Raw genomic sequence first — 16,888 nt, 5'->3', positions numbered from 1 at the left:
GAGTGCTAACAATAATCTCCCATTTCAATTTCTTAGTCAATCTCCGCTCTCGAAAACACAAGCCGAAGTATTTTTTTTATTCTATTTATTTTATGACGGTATTAATTGTAGATACGACATCCTTCATATAAAATTTCGAAAAATTTCAAATAGTTTATAATACCAAAAACAAAGTTCTTGATGTTTTGATTTACCACGTGTGTTCGAAAAAATACAAATACATTTTTTATACCGTAAATTATTCAGAATTTTTAAAAAATTGATAAGAAATATATAATATCTATAACGAACACAATCATATCATGATAAAAAAATTGGAAGAAGAATACTCCAATATTTTTGGGAGTAGAGTTTGGCTAAGAATTTAAAATAGGAGATTGATCCGTATCACTCTTCTTGTGTAAACTACTGTTAAAAGCCATGGAAAAAAAACAAAATTTATATTTATCAACATTAGTGATTTCTTACTGATATGCAATTTTCCACGTTATGTAGCCAAGTGGCGTGGGATTAGAATGACGTTGGAGACGGAAAATATTTTTGTTTATATTATTAATACCCTCGCCCCTTAAAAAGAATCTTTATCGAAATTCGAAAGCTTTTGGAGCCCTACAATGGCGTTAACTGCTTCAGCAGCAGCGCTTTCACCTGTCAATTTCAACGGTATGCTCTCTCTCTCTCTCACACACACACACACTTTTAGTTTACAGTTAATTGACCCCATTTTCTCAATTTGGTCATTTCAGGTGGCGGGGTTAAGCAAGGGAGCAGATTGTTTCCCCGTTTTTGGACCAGAAAGGGGACCAATCTGACGTTTTTCACGAAGTCTCTAAACAAAAGAGTGGGTTTAGTTGCTTCGGCTGCCACTGGGGATAATGGAGGTGTTACTGCACGCATATCTGAAGCTGAAACTGCACCTCGGTTGTACTCTTGGCCAGATAACAAGGTTCGAATTTATAGATACATATTTACTCTTGTCTCCAAATAACAAAATGACTTCACTCATATAGTCAAGTACATTATTAAGTGTTCAAGGTTTATGCATTTGGGCAACGCGAGACGAAATCAATGGAAAGTCAAAGTTGTAGTGGGTTTGTTATGTGATCTCTTGGACATATTTGGTGATGTAGTTATATATTTGTTTGTTTTCTTGCCATCCATTGTCTTGGCAAGTAGAGCAATTAACTTAAAACTGAATAATAAACCTAATTCTCCATCTGCGAAGGACCTCCAATTGTATGTTAAGCAAGAAAATTCAATAAGATAACTTCCTTTACTGTTAAAATAAAATTTATATGGCTAAACACTAGAGACGACTGTGGCGGCAGAGCCTTAGGAAATCCTAAAAGATTAGCTTAGTTTGCATAAAGCATGAAAATAACCACACCTCACCTACACCATCACACGTTGTACTGAAGCTATATGTTGATTGGAGTTAAAAGATCCAGTTAAAGATTAGTTATTCAAAAAGCATTTATAATTCCACATAATTTATTGGCACGAGAGACACATTTTCCTGAGGGAGAACAAATATCATGCTATTTTTTTTTATGTTGAGAAACAGATTAACATTAGAACACTATCAAGTTTTACCACTAGCATTGATGGATCAGTTTGATACTAAATTTCTGTATAATATTAAAATAATTTTTTTCTTCATTATTATTGTTAGAAATTTTGTGTGAGGAGAAATATTAAAATGAATATGTATTTTTTTCATACAGAATAGTTATGTAATTTTCGTCATAATAATTATGCATCATTTTTACATGTGATTGAACATTTGTTAACTAGTTCTTGTTTGTGTTTGAGAGGTTAACTGGGCTTTCTTGATTGTGGTTGGGATGTTGATGGACTTAAAATACATGATAGTTTTTGGATGCGGTAACTGGTACTTATATGATGTTGCTTTAATCACTGTTTAAAATTATGTGACTCTTTTAGCTACCCTGATCTGAATTTACTGTTTTTTTCTTACAGAGACCAAAGATATGTATACTAGGTGGTGGATTTGGAGGTCTATATACTGCTTTAAGGCTTGAATCACTTGTGTGGCCGGATGAAAAAAAACCTCAAGTAAGTTGAGATTCAAAATATTGTCTTCTTTTCAGTCATTATGTTTGTCATAGTAAGTGGCATGTTTATGTGCTTAATGCAATACTGTTAAGCCTTTTGGCATGTAGTAATACAGGTAGTAAGTGGCATGGTTATGTTCTTAATGCATTAATTTTGCAGCACAGTCATGGTAAGAAATAATGTTTTGAGAAAGAAAAAAAAATGTTTTAAGAAGGTATTATTCTCAGTCATTGTTTTTTGTCATGATTTTTCCCTGATCTATAAGAACATAAGGGGAAATATGTGCAAACCTTTTGGTCCTTTTATGTCATTCTTCTTTGAAACATTGATACTTATTTCCAGGTACATCTAGTCGATCAGTCTGAACATTTTGTTCTCAGTGATTGTTTTGTCTTGATTGTTTTCTGATCTATAAGAACATAAGGGGATGTCCAAACCTTGTGGTCCTTATATGTCATTCTTCCTTGAAACATTCATACTTATTTCCAGGTACTTCTAGTCGATCAGTCTGAACATTTCGTTTTTAAGCCAATGTTGTACGAGCTTCTATCTGGAGGTATGTTGTTTCGAGTTAAATATCATTTCTTCTTCCTTTTATTGGGTATGTTGTTTCAAGTTAAATATCATTTCTTCTTTGCCGTCTTCCCCTTTTTTTTGACTTTAAGGTAATTTATCCAAGTGTTTCTATAACACACACCCACTTGATTGTTCACAGAAGTAGATGAATGGGAAATAGCTCCACGTTTCACGGATCTGCTGGCAAGTACCAGTGTCTTGTTTTTCCAAGACAGGGTCAAATCTTTGCATCCATCTGATCAGTTAGGAATGAATGGACCTACAAGGTCTAGTTGTGGAGGGACAGTGCATCTTGAAAGCGGTCTTCTTATTGAATATGATTGGTATATCTATAACCTTCCTTAAATGCCTCAACATATGTGATTTTTTTATAGGTTTTATAAGGCCTAGAATGAGAAATGCCACTTTAATTTTGGAGAGGCAGAATGGTTAAGACGAAAATTATTGAAGAAAATGTAAACGGGTTACAACCAAAAGGTCTATTTTATGGACTGATTAACAGATCCTAAATGAATAAAAATTGTAATGTGTGTGTATATATATATTTATATATACATTGGATGTAGAAATCCTAATCCTAATTGAACACTCTAATAAAATAAAGAAATAGAGTCCCTGTAATAGTAGGTCATCTAGTTACATATCAACTTTGTTATCACTTATAACCTATTGTCCAATATCAAATATTGCATTTTGTTATTAGAAACATGGGCAAGAGCAAAACCTGTCAGTCTGTATTATAATAAGTAGCCTTGTAAAGAGTGGCCCAAAGTTAACTCAATTACTCTATTGATATAATTTATTTATGATGCAATATATAGTTTTAAACCTGTATCGCAGTCATTAAACAGAGTCAGGCTGGCATGGTATATTATCACTAACATCATGAACTCTGTTGATTGTTTTGTGGATTCTGTGTAAAGTATACCGTTAATTCTGATATGATGTTTTATTTTTCATTTTTCGCTCTTGTTGGCTCTGGACAGACAGGCTGGTTCTTTCGTTGGGAGCTGAAACTAAACTAGATGTTGTGCCAGGAGCAGCAGAGTTTGCATTGCCATTCTCCACTCTTGAGGATGCACGTGTGAGTGTCTTACCAGTTGAAGAACTTGTTCATCAGTCCATTTGGGTTAACATTTTCAGTGTCTACACAATACCTTGTCTGTCTTTTTCTTTTATTTCCTGACATGTCAATATTCTTGTGATGCAGAGGGTTGACCATAGGTTAAAAACACTGGAGAGGAGAAATTTTGGTAAGAACTCTCTGATTAATGTGGCTGTTGTTGGCTGTGGTTATGCTGGAGTTGAGTTAGCAGCCACAATATCTGAGAGACTACAAGATAGAGGAATAGTAAAGGCAATCAATGTGGAGGCAACAATTTGCCCACAAGCATCCCCAGGTAACAAGGAAGCTGCATTAAAGGTAAGTTATATTCTATTTTTTATGCTTGTTGATAATACCTTTAAAGCCTATATCTTTTGTTTTGGTATTAATATGGATTATAATTTTTTTTTTGGTATGTTTATAAAGTTTTGTTATTTGAGATAATCAATCTGAACTTCGAAAATGTGGTTAATTTATCACTGTTAAAGTTATTGCTTTTAGTGTAATTCTGCATTGCCTTATCTATATACATATATTGCGTTTATTGTCTCGTATATTCTCTTAACCAGAAAGTTCAACTTCTATTGGGTTGCCTTTGCTGTGTCTTTTAGGTTCTCTTAACCAGGAATGTTCAACTTCTATTGGGTTATTTTGTTCGCTCCGTAAGCAGAGTGGAGGACGTTGAATCTTCAGCTAAGCCAGATGGGGGTGAAGTTGTACAGTGTGATCCAGAGAAATACTTATTGGAACTTAATCCTGCTGAGAGGGGATTAAAACGGCAAAGTTTGGAGGCAGATCTAGTACTATGGACTGTTGGCTCTAAACCTCTTCTTCCTCGGCTGGAACCTTGTGAAAGGCCCCATGAGATTCCTCTAAATGCCAGGGGTCAAGCCGAGACAGATGAAACTCTTCGTGTTAAGGGCCATCCACGCATATTTGCACTCGGTGATTCTTCTGCTTTAAGGGATTCCAATGGAAGGATTCTTCCCGCCACTGCTCAGGTATTCTAATACCTGATTTCCTTCGTAGGATTAACAATTTCATAGTTTGAGGGTGATGTTTTTGAGATCAGTTTATGAATATAGCACTCTTCAATTTTTTATTTTTGAAGACTGACCTCTATAGACTTTTGAAGAAAACTGTTTGTTATCTGTTCTTTGGCTCAATGCTACTACCAGGTTGCTTTTCAGCAAGCTGATTTTACTGGTTGGAATCTGTGGGCTGCAATCAATGACCGTCCTCTTTTGCCGTTTAGGTACTTGGCCCTAGTATTATCATTAAAATGCTCCATGTTCTTTTAACTAGTTACTGATTTTATTTTCTAAAGTGAACATGTCAAGATGAACCTCAAATTGCACGGAACATGTTTTGAGTGCTTTGGAAATTTATAATAAATTTTGAAGTCTCGTGAGTTATGGATTCTTGATCCTAATGCTACTTTTTACTATTAACATGGCGTACATTTCAAATATCATACATTCTGGTATCTTGATGAGTCATCCACTTTTTTTAATTCCATTTTTCCCTTCATTCTTATTGCTATTATTAGTTATTATATTTATCTAATATAATATCCCCATTCATAATGAGGTTAAAGTTGAGTGGTAATAGGAATAGCCTAACAGTATTACACCTTTCCACACAAAGTTGAGGTTCCAAGTTTGAATCCACTCTCCCCACTGTCATGAAAATAAAAATAAAAATGAGGTAAAGTTGAAAGCAACTTTGCATAAATTGTTAAACTAGATTTAGAGGCATTCAATACTGTTGGGTTTTTGCTAAGGCTTTGACTTAGAGAAGCAAAGAGCCAATCTAATGGACCTATTAGGAAAAAATATTTGAGAGAAAGAGTTGCTTTGTGTTATTGATGATCATAGACAAATGAGTCTATGGATAGATATAGGCAAGAGTAACCGATGGCAACTGACTTAACTAAGTAACCATTTGTAACAAACTTAACTAATCCTAACCAACTTAATTTCATCCTTAATATCCTTCCTGAAACTCTGGGTGGATAAGGATCTAAGTCTGAGTTTGCTTCTTAGCTCAAAGACTAGAAATAGCTTTTATTAGTAGGTCAGCTACTTGATCTAGAGCAGGTACATGTTTTTATAGTGAGTGCCTTGAAGGACTTTTTCTCGGACAAAATAGAGATTTAGCTCAATGTGTTTGGTCCTAGCATGTTGGACATGATTGGCAGAGAGCATGACATTGCTTAGATTGTCATACCAAACAAGTGGAGTGCTATGAAGCTTGACTTGTTGCTCATCAAAAAGGGATTGAAGCCATGGAATTTCAGCTACAACTTGGGCTAGACTTCGATATTTTGTTTCGGTGCATGAAACACTGTTGTTTCTTTGATTGCCCGGAGTAGGAGATGAGGTTGTTGCCAAGAAAGATGTAGTAGCCTGATGTTGATTGTTGGTCGTCTGGATCCGAAGCCCAGTTAGCATCATAGAAGGCTTCAATGCTGGTATTCGGGTTGGATTGAAGGTGGACTCCCATGTCTAATGTGCCTTGAAAGATACCAAAGTATTCTCTTTACCACTTGCCAGTGTGCTTTAGATGGATTTTGCATAAATTGATCAAGACAATTGATGCTATAGGAAATTTTTGGCCTTGTTTTGGTAGCATATTGTAATGCTCCTACAATGCTTCTATTCATTTGAGTTTCTTGAATTGAACTGAATCACTTTCATATGCTGTTATCTTTTGTCCAGTGGCCATAGGAGTTGTGATGTGTTTGGGATTTCGCATTTTTGCTTGGCATATCACATCCTGTATGTATTTTGACTGAGACAGATGAAGGCCACCATCTTCCAGCTTAGTGACTTGTATTCCCAAGTAGTAGTTGAGATCTCCCAAGTCTTATAGAGCAAATTGTTTGTTTGTAGTTATTTTGATGGAAGGAGTTAGAACTGTTTCTTGCTGTATTGTTGCCACTCCTGCCATTGTTGTTGAAGTAGGGAGTATTGTTGTTCCACCTAAGCTTGTTACGAGTAAAAAAAGAAATTCGAGTAACAAGATTTGCAGTTGCTCTGATGATATCAAGGTCAGTGGAGAGTTTTTCGATTCTTGATTTCTGAGAAAGAAGCAAAACTCCATACTGAGTATACTTGTTCAATACGGGTGTTGACATATATTATAAAGGGTTATATTCAGTAGGAAGTCCATTGAAAATGGGATCTATATGATCTTGGGATGAAAGAATACTTCCAACAGTTGCAAGTTTATCAACATAAGTCTTAATCTTTAGAAGGTATTCATTAATTGACAAAGAACCTTTCTTTGTGGATTGCAGCAAAGATTTAACTTGGGATGTCCTTGCATGAGTTTGAGTAGAGAAGTGCTGTTCAAGGGTGCGCCATGCTTGAGCTGAGGTAGAGCATCCAACCATTTTGGTGAGGATAATCTGTCATTGAAGAAAAAAACCATGACAGTAACAATTGATCTTGTTTTTATCATGTGAGAAAATCAGGATTGATGACACCATCCATTTCATCTGAAACTGAGTTGAATTTGCAAGGTCTTGGGCTTGGATTTATAAAGAAACTGCATCAATTCATGACCAAGAACTGCTGCAGTAATTTGTTGTTTCTAGAGAAGATGATTGTCATTGTCAAGCTTGACTGAAAGAGAATGGCTGAACAGAGTCGAAATATGAGATGGTACTGTATATCTTTCTTGAGCAGCTACCCATTGATCAAGACTTGTCTTTAACCAATACAACTACCACTTCAACCGATAGACACTTGTTATTCCAAACCAAGTCATTTCTTGATTTCCAAAGAGCCCAGCATAACATAGCTGCCTCATTCACTACCTCCTTAGAATGATTAGAAAAGACGCCCTGCAGCCAGGATAGTAAATCACTACCTATAGGTATTTTTACTATTCTCGGAACATGGATAAACTGTAACTTTAGTTTTTTTACATGACGGTGTATAATATAGTTAGACGAGGCTTTCCACAAATTTTAAAATTTTTTGGATAATTTGGAATGCTGAAATTCAGAATTCAAAAAACCTATATAGCACACACGTGTAAATATTAAAACAAGCACACGTGCAACAAGCTGTTTGAATCTTGATTTCAGCATCCTAAATTATTCGAAATTTCTTGAAAATTTGTGAGAGGTCCTCTATAACTACATTATACACATGTACAAAAATTAGAGTTGCAGTTTATTTATGTACTGAAAATACTAAAAATACTTATAAATAGTGATTAAAAACAATCACTGCTATAGCGGTACCCTATTTATATATATATATATATAAATACAAAAGAGTAACCAGTGCTAACTGACTTAATTAAGTAACAGTTTGTAACAAATCTTCCTAACCAACTTAACTAATGTATTTTATCTTAAGTAGGACCAAATTTCCTTTTGCTTCTCCAAAATTTATAGAATTTTCTCCAAGGAATAGCATCTTAGTAAAGTTGGTATATAATATCTTTGAAGTGTTGATATTACTGTATAATCCCAATATAGATATCAATTGTGAACTTGTCTGTGGCTGCCAGGTTTCAGAATTTAGGTGAAATGATGACTCTAGGGAGAAACGACGCTGCACTTTCTCCAAGTTTCATTGAGGGGCTAACTTTAGAGGGTCCTATTGGACATGCTGGTAAAGTTTTAAAAATACACCCTTGACTGTTTTTCTCTCTTTTTTTTTTTCAATAATTATTTACGTTATATATATACATCCATTTTTCTTCCTTTCCACAGCAAGGAAAATAGCATACTTGATTAGATTGCCCACCGATGAGCATAGGCTTAAAGTGGGGATTAGCTGGCTAACAAAATCTGCTATAGAATCAATTACATCTGTGCAAGGCACTCTATCTAAGGTTCTCTCGAGCTCATAGATCACTTCATTTTGGAATGTGAAGAAGCACAAGCATATATGTAAGTGTACTTTCTGGATGTAAAGTTCTGACTGTGCAGTATTGTTTTTCCATGTAATTTACTTCATGAACCATTTGAAGAACATGGTGACATTTTTGCGCCTGTATACTTGTGTATTAAATAAATTAAATGAATGAATAACATTTCCTGGAACTGGAATTAAACGTTGAGTTATAATCTCTCTACTAAACCAGGCTGATGTGTTAAAATACCAACGTTTAACTTTATGGTCTTGTTCGGATTATTGGATGATGTAAATTATTAATGTCCGATTTTCGGTTGGGTATTTTATTTGAATTAATTTTATAATCGGGTGTTTTTATTTTTTTAAAATTGACGGCATAAATGCCTGTTTTTAAATTTATGTGTGTGGGCACTACTTTGGTAGAAATTCTTTATTTTTCTTTTAGCGGTGGGTATTTTTAGTATTTTCGGCACATGGATAAGTTGTAACTTTATTTTTTGAATAACAGTGTATTATATAGTTACAGGGGATCTTAGACACATTTTCAAGAAATTCTCAAAAAATTTAGGATACTAAAATCTGGATTCAAAATAGTTTGTTGCACATGTGCTTGTTTCGATATTTATAGGCGTGTGAAACATGTCGTTTGAATTATGATTTCGGCATTTTAAATTATCCGAAATTTCCTGAAAAATTTATGGAAAGTCCACTGTAACTACATTATACACTGTCATGAAAAAAATAGAGTTGCAACTTATCTGTGTCAAAAATATTAAAAGTATTTATTAGTAGGGAAAAATAGGAGTTCTTACTGATGTGGCCCCTTTTATATATATATTAGTTGTAAGAGACATTTAATGGACGTTTATTTAGTTTTATTTAAAAAATGTATTAATTTATTTTTATTATATTTTTTAATTGTTATTTAAATTATAAATAAGTAAACAATGTCATATATTATAAAAGAACTAGAAAACATAACTGCGCATCGTGTGGTTTTTTGTAATGATTAAAAAATGTATGTTTTTAAATAATCTTTTCGGAGATTATGTTATAGGAAGTCTTTTTCACCTTACAACATGTTTTTTATATAGATATGTAAGGGTATCTTGACCCTAACTTTTTTTTTTCTTCACGATGATGTTCTTTGTATATCAAACTTGCAGGTTTTCGAGAAATTTTGAATAATTAAAGTATCGAAAACAAATTTCAAACAAGTTGTTGTACTTGTGCTTTTATTATTATTATTAATATTATATATTTTGCGTGGTTTTTTTTTATAAAAAGTCTAAATTATGTATAAATAAATTTGATTATAAAATAATATGTATAAAATAAAGTCGAATCTTTATTTTTAAAAAATTATAAAAAGTAAATTATATGTTTAATTTATGCTTTGTGTAAGGGTTCACACCATATTGAATATTATATTTTAGCTTATTAAACGTTTGGAATCTTTATTTTAAAAAATTAACTTTTGGACCTCGTATTTTGTCAAAATGTTAAAAATAGAAATATATAAATTATTTATTTTTTATTACTATATGTAGATATTTTTAATTGACATGTATTATATCTGTTATTTTATAAATAAACATAAAATAAAGTTAAATACTACTATTATTATTGTATTTTTTTTTAGAAAAAATAGAATAAAACTACATTATGTTTAGAAAAAGTTCATTTGTAAATATTATAATTATTATAATAACAACAAATATTTATTACTAAAATATAATTATTATAATCATTGTTTTAATTTAAAAATAACAATAACACTAAATATCTATAACTAAAGTATACATAATAATTAAATTAATTGGATCAATTAGAAAATAGATATATATTATTATTAAGAATTATATTTAAATTAATTAAAAAAAATAAATGTAACACATGCTTAAATTTATATTAACTAAAAAATGGTAAACATCTCCTAAAAATATTTAAAAATATATAATTTGTAATCATTACAAAAAAATACGCAAAGCGCGGTCATGTTTTCTAGTTACATAATTAATTACATAAATATAATATATATATTTAAACATAATATATATCTTAAAAAAATTAGATTATAGGAGCAAATAAAAAAATTGTTTTGGAGAGATTTTAGAATGTCACACCATCTTAAACGTAACATATATATTAGTTACATAAATATTAGTTATATATATATTTTAAAGAGATTTTAGAATGTCACATCATTTCCTTGAAGTTCTCTTTTATATATATATATATATAGACTAGTTACATAAATATTAAATTAGTTACATATATCTCTTCTATATAATAAGTGTGTAGATAACGAAAATTCTTAGTTTTAATGGGTTTCTATTTTTTTTAATGTTAACTTTAACGGAATATTATTATATTTAACGGTAGTTTGTAAATATCACTTAAACTTAAATAAAATAAAAAAAATAATTAAAAAAAATTAAAATATGATATTTTTTTAGATATTTTACAATGATAATTATTTAAAAATAATAAATAATTAAACAAATTAAAATATGATACTTTTGAGATATTTTACAATAATAATTATTTTAAAATAATAAATAATTAAATAAATTAAAATAAGATATTTTTTAGATATTTTATAATAATAATTATTTAAAAATAATAAAATCATACGTTTTATAACTTAAATAAAAATTAATTAAACTTAAACTCACTTATCATAATAATATCATATTAAACATATAATATAATATACTATTAATTAACAACAAATTGCTTTTTTAAAAAAACTAGCAAGAAATTTAAATTTAAAATTCACGTATAATATTTAATATTACATTAAACATATAATATATAATCTCTTATTGTCACTCCCAAATTCAAAAACTAGAACAAACATAAACTTAAAAAAAATTATTTAATTAAAACATGATATTTATTTGAAATTTATATGACATTAATATAAATTTAATAAAAATAATTAATAAATTCTATAAATAAACTACAGAAAAGTGCATTGCACGTTACTTGTATCTAGTAATAGTTATATATATTTAAACATAATATATATCCTAATTACATAATTAATTACATATATATATTTAAACATAATATATATCTTAAAAAATTAGATTAAGGAGAAAATAAAAAAAGTGTTTTGGAGAGATTTTAGAATGTTACATCATCTCCTTAAAGTTCTCTTTTATATAGATATATAGATTAGTTACATGAATATTAAATTAATTAAAATTAAATTAGTTACATATATCTCTTCTATATAATAAGTGTAAATAACAGAAATTCTTGGTTTTAATAGTTTTTTATTTTTTTAATGTTAATTTTAACAGAATATTCTTATATTTAACAGTAGTTTGTAAATATCACTTAAGCTTAAATAAAATAAAAAAATAATTAAAAAAATATATATGATATTTTTTAGATATTTTACAATGATAATTATCTAAAAATAATAAATAATTAAACAAATTAAAATATGATATTTTTGAGATATTTTACAATGATAATTATTTAAAAATAATAAATAATTAAACATATTAAAATAAGATATTTTTTAGATATTTTATAATGATAATTATTTATAAATAATAAAATCATATGTTTTATAACTTAAATAAAAATTAATTAAACTTAAACTCACTTATTAGAACAATATCATATTAAACATATAATATAATCTACTACCAACTAACAACAAATTGCTTTTTAAAAAAAAACTAGCAAGAAACTTAAATTTAAAATTCACTCCCAAATTCAAAAACTAGAACAAACATAAACTTAAAAAAAAATTATTTAATTAAAACATGTTATTTATTTGAAATTTATATGACATTAATATAAATTTAATAAAAATAATTAATAAATTATATAAATAAAACTACAAAAACGTGCATTGCACGTTACTTATATCTAGTATTAGTTATATATATTTAAACGTAATATATATCCTAATTACATAATTAATTACATATATATATATATATTTAAACATAATATCTATCTTAAAAAAATTAGATTAATGGAGAAAATAGAAAAAGTGCTTTGGAGAGATTTTAGAGTGTCACATTATCTCCTTGAAGCTCTTCTGTAACGACCCAAAAAAATGCTAATAGGGTTTAGTGCCCTGATTAGCGTGCCGGGAGGGCATAATTAGACTTATGTGTGTGTAATTGGTTAAATGTGTGACTATGTGACATGCATGATTAATATGATTATGTGGATATATTATATGCATGTTTATGAGTATTAGATATGCATGTGAGTTATTGTTTATAAGGGCATATCTGTAATTTTGGTCGTTAGGGCATAAATGCGGTTATGTGTGATAAATGGATGAGACCACATTATTATGTAGATATATTTGTAGTATATGGCTCGAGGAGATCCTAGTGAGCGGATTAGTAAAATAGTCACATCGGGGTTTAATACCCGGCTCAGAGTGAGCTTAGGGGAATTTTAGGAATTTAGAATATAATTTGGGGTTTATTGAGTAATGATTAATTATTTGGTAATTATTTGGACATGTCGGGATTACTTGGGAATTGGTAGGATGACTTGAAGAACTAGCAGGAATCAAAAAATGACCATTTTACCCCTAGAGACAATTAGAGGGCTAGGAAAGCTTAAGGGCAATTTGGTCTTTGTTTATGTAAGTGATAACTCAGTGGGAAGTCTAGACTTGGCTAGAACCCACCAGAAAACACTAAGTCCTCAGCTCTCCCTATTTTCCCCCATCTCATGTTTTCTCTCTCTCTCTCTCCCACTTTAGAACCTAAGGAAAATTTTGAAGAATTGAAGGAGAAAACTCAGGGAAACTAAGCTTGGGCTTGAGGCTGGAAGTAGACAGAGTATAGATGGGGGATTCAAGCTATGAATTGGGGTAAGAATCTGACTTTTAATTACTGAATTCTACTTAATTGTTATTTGAGTTTAGAGTGTGCATGATAGTGGATTTCAGACTGATTTTGGGTGTTTGATAAGTGTAAGAATTGGTTTAGAGGCTAGTTATGATGTCTAGGTTGTAAGGATGAAGTTCCGGGTTCAATTCTGAGTTTGGCTGAAGGTTTGGGTTGGATTTTAAGGTCAAGGCTTGAGGGAAACGCTGAAAAAGAGGGAATTTCTGGGTTTGGGGCCTCGGGTTGCGACCCTATTCTTCAGACGCCGCAACCCGCGTGCTTGAAGATGCTGGATGCCTCTGTTCGCAAGATGCGTCGTGACCCAGGGGGTGCAAGTCGCGGCCCGTACCCTCCAGCAGGAGGGCCTGGTCTCTGTTTAAGGGGCGGGCACGACCCTTAAGGGTAAGTCGCGACCCTAAATAGGAAATAAAGGGCAGCTAAGGTTTTAGGCTCGGGGAGGCTCGGGTATTCAAACCTAAGCGTTCGGGACGAATTCTACTACCCAGTTTAGTAGAATTTGAGGTTTCGAAGGCTGGTATTTGTTTCCTAAACATTTATTTGGATTAGAAATTGATAGTTACCCATTGTTATTGTGACTGGGATTATTGTTAAGGCTCAGGACTAAGGATCATGCTTGAGACCGCTCTTTATTTATCGCTCGGGATTCGAGGTAAGAAAACTGCACCCATGTGTTTGTGAACGGGACTGAGATTCCTAGTAATTGAATATATGTACTGTGTGATTGTATAGTTTTTATGTGTTATATGAAAGTACAACCTAAGGGTGTTGGGGCTGATGATAAGCGTATTGAACGCAGCTCGGCATAAGCGAGCCGGGATCAGCTAGATAAGCAGAGGGCTCGGCCTAAGGGCACCGACCCTGAGCATTTGTATTACTGATTGAGATGTATGCTTGAGAATATATGTTTACCATTGTGTAGCCTAATGCTTGTACTCTGTTGAATAATTGAACTAGTTGGATTAAAGTTGATTGAATGTTACTGTTGCTATATGTGTTTATTGTTTATGGTTTTATTGTTGGGCCTTGGCTCACGGATGCTATGCGGTGCAGGTAAAGGCAAAGGAAAATTGGATCAACCATGAGTTGGAGAGCTCAGGGGGTAGAGTGTACATCGTCAGTTGCTCGACAGCCACAGCCAAGGGAAAGTTACAAGAATAGAGCTCTAAATTGTATTTTGCCATTCGACTGGATTTTGTTGTATCACCTTTTGGGAGTTGTATTTACCACTTATACCCTGTTTTTGGGATCCCATGTATCAAACATTTGTTTGAATGAAAATTAACCGTTTATGATCAAAATATTTTAACCCTAACTTGTTAGTGGACTTTAGGATCATATTTACGTTCAAACGTCTTGATTAGCAAGTCTTGCACTATTTTAAATTACATAGTGTAACAGTCTTGGTTACCAAGGGCGTTACAACTTGGTATCAGAGCGGTCTAGGTTTAAGGGTTCTTGAAGGCTTGCTGGGCATGTACACTCGTCGCTAATGACAAGCTCGACTCAGGGTTTGGTAACTATATATATGTGATTGTATGCTTAAATGATTAAATGAAATGTAAATGTTTTATCTTCACATTTAATAGTAAGCATGAGATACTGATAGGGTCTGGCCCTTGACTGCTATGTGATTATGATGAGGCATGCTTATTAGCATTGCTACTGTATGTGAATAAATGTTTAAATGCTTGTTTGTATCTTGATTTCATATTGTTGGTTGAGTTTTGATGTTGGACCATGGAAAGAATGTGAACTTGTCATCATTACCTGACTTTCGAGTCGTTGATTGTAGATAGACTTGGATAGTTATGCGTCCAAGGCGATCAATACGACTAGCCGACACAAGAGTTGAGGCTAGAGATGATGAACAGGGCTAGAACTCTCTGCCAGTCCCTGAGAACTGGCAGCATATATTTGCTGATATGCAAGCCAGGCTATAGAATCAGGAAGAGCATATTCACCTTTTGAGACAGCAGGCTCCGTCAGGGAATGCTGCATCTATTGTGCCACCTGCCATGGCACCAGCTGTACAGCTACCTGAGGTTGGGAACAGGTGTGAGCCACTTTATGAACGATTCAGGAGACAGCATCCTCAAGTCTTTGAGGGAGGACCAGATCCACTGAAGGCCAAAAAGTTGATGAGTATGATCACCTCCATCCTGGATTTCATGAGGGTGGAAGGCAATGACAGGGTGGCTTGTGCCACCTATATGCTTAGAGAGGATGCCTGTATTTGGTGGGAGGTGGCATCACAGACTCGGGATGTTTCTACTTTGAGTTGGGATGGGTTCAAAGATTTGTTCAACCAAAAGTATTAAAACGTTGCCGTCAGGGCAGCGAAGGTGAATGAGTTTATTGTGTTGGTGCAGGGCAACATGACAATTACTGAATTTGCCCTAAAGTTTGACAGGCTAGCGAAGTTTGCACCAGAAAAGACAGGTTTGTTCTAGGGCTTAATGCAATGATAGCCTGGGATGTGAGGATTACATCGGTACATGAGCAGAAGACCTATGCCCAGGCTGTTGAGAAGGCTCTTACTACTGAGGAGGTAGAGAATAAGATCTGGAGGGAGAACGCTGCGAGACGGGATGTTCGCAGGGCAATGCCTCCATATATAGGGTCTAGTAGGGGTGGAGGCCCCAGTGATCTAAAGAGGAAGACCCCTGATACCTCGACCATTGCTGGTCCTGATAGGAGGGGTCGGGATGCTCAGGGTGGCTGCTAGGGAGGCGGTGAGACACAGAGGAGTTATCCAGAGTGTACAAGATGCAGGAAGCGCCATCTAGGCAAATGCCGGGCAAAGGCTTGTTACTTTTGCAGGGTGGCTGGACACCTCAAGAAAGATTGCCCGACACTGAAGAAAGAGGAACTAGGGAAGGTGGACAGCTTGACTCCAGCTCGAGTGTTCACCTTGACGCAAGCAGAGGCAGAGGCTAGTCCCTCGGTAGTGACAGGTCAGCTTTCTAGCACTGGCTCTTCATATACTGTACTGATTGACTCTGGTGCTACACATTCATTTGTTTCTAGTAAGGTAATTGATAGATTATGTAGACCTAGTGATTATTATATTGCGGGGTTTGGGACTATACTGCCTACAGGGGAACTGGTAGTTTTTACGAGATGGATTAAAGCACTACTGGTGATGGTGGATAGTAGGGAACTATCAGTAGATTTGATTGAGTTGGGTATGGATAATTTTGATATAATTTTAGGAATGGATTGGTTAGTCAGATATGGGGATACTATAGATTACATAAAGAAGATGGTAACCTTTGAGCTTAAGGGTGACGATCCCTTTGTTTTCGTGGGTGCTGTGCATGGACCCCCGCATTCCTATGATATTAGCACTGAGGGCT

At 33.1% G+C, this 16,888-nt stretch overlaps 1 protein-coding gene across 1 annotated transcript; it reads left to right on the top strand.

Annotated features, from left to right (window-relative positions):
- The first annotated feature begins 505 nt into the window (after positions 1 to 505).
- On the top strand, positions 506 to 8,839 carry LOC133800088 (alternative NAD(P)H-ubiquinone oxidoreductase C1, chloroplastic/mitochondrial). The gene is made up of 11 exons (XM_062238064.1): positions 506 to 663; positions 747 to 946; positions 1,981 to 2,076; positions 2,566 to 2,632; positions 2,792 to 2,975; positions 3,643 to 3,736; positions 3,863 to 4,075; positions 4,369 to 4,758; positions 4,936 to 5,012; positions 8,285 to 8,388; positions 8,490 to 8,839. The coding sequence occupies exons 1-11, from the start codon at positions 615 to 617 to the stop codon at positions 8,627 to 8,629; spliced, it is 1,614 nt and encodes a 537-aa protein (XP_062094048.1). The 5' UTR covers positions 506 to 614; the 3' UTR covers positions 8,630 to 8,839.
- Positions 8,840 to 16,888: the final 8,049 nt, after the last annotated feature.

The sequence above is a fragment of the Humulus lupulus genome, chromosome 1 (genome assembly GCF_963169125.1).
Source record: "Humulus lupulus chromosome 1, drHumLupu1.1, whole genome shotgun sequence".
NCBI classification, from domain to species: Eukaryota; Viridiplantae; Streptophyta; class Magnoliopsida; order Rosales; family Cannabaceae; genus Humulus; species Humulus lupulus.
This window is presented reverse-complemented; position numbering and strand designations above follow the sequence as displayed.

Excerpts from the sequence above, each read along its gene's own strand:
- LOC133800088 (XM_062238064.1), top strand. The coding sequence starts at position 615 with ATGGCGTTAACTGCTTCAGCAGCAGCGCTTTCACCTGTCAATTTCAAC. Across the intron at positions 947-1,980 it reads ACTCTTGGCCAGATAACAAG|AGACCAAAGATATGTATACT; the intron begins GTTCGAATTTAT and ends TTTTTCTTACAG. Across the intron at positions 8,389-8,489 it reads GGGTCCTATTGGACATGCTG|CAAGGAAAATAGCATACTTG; the intron begins GTAAAGTTTTAA and ends TCCTTTCCACAG.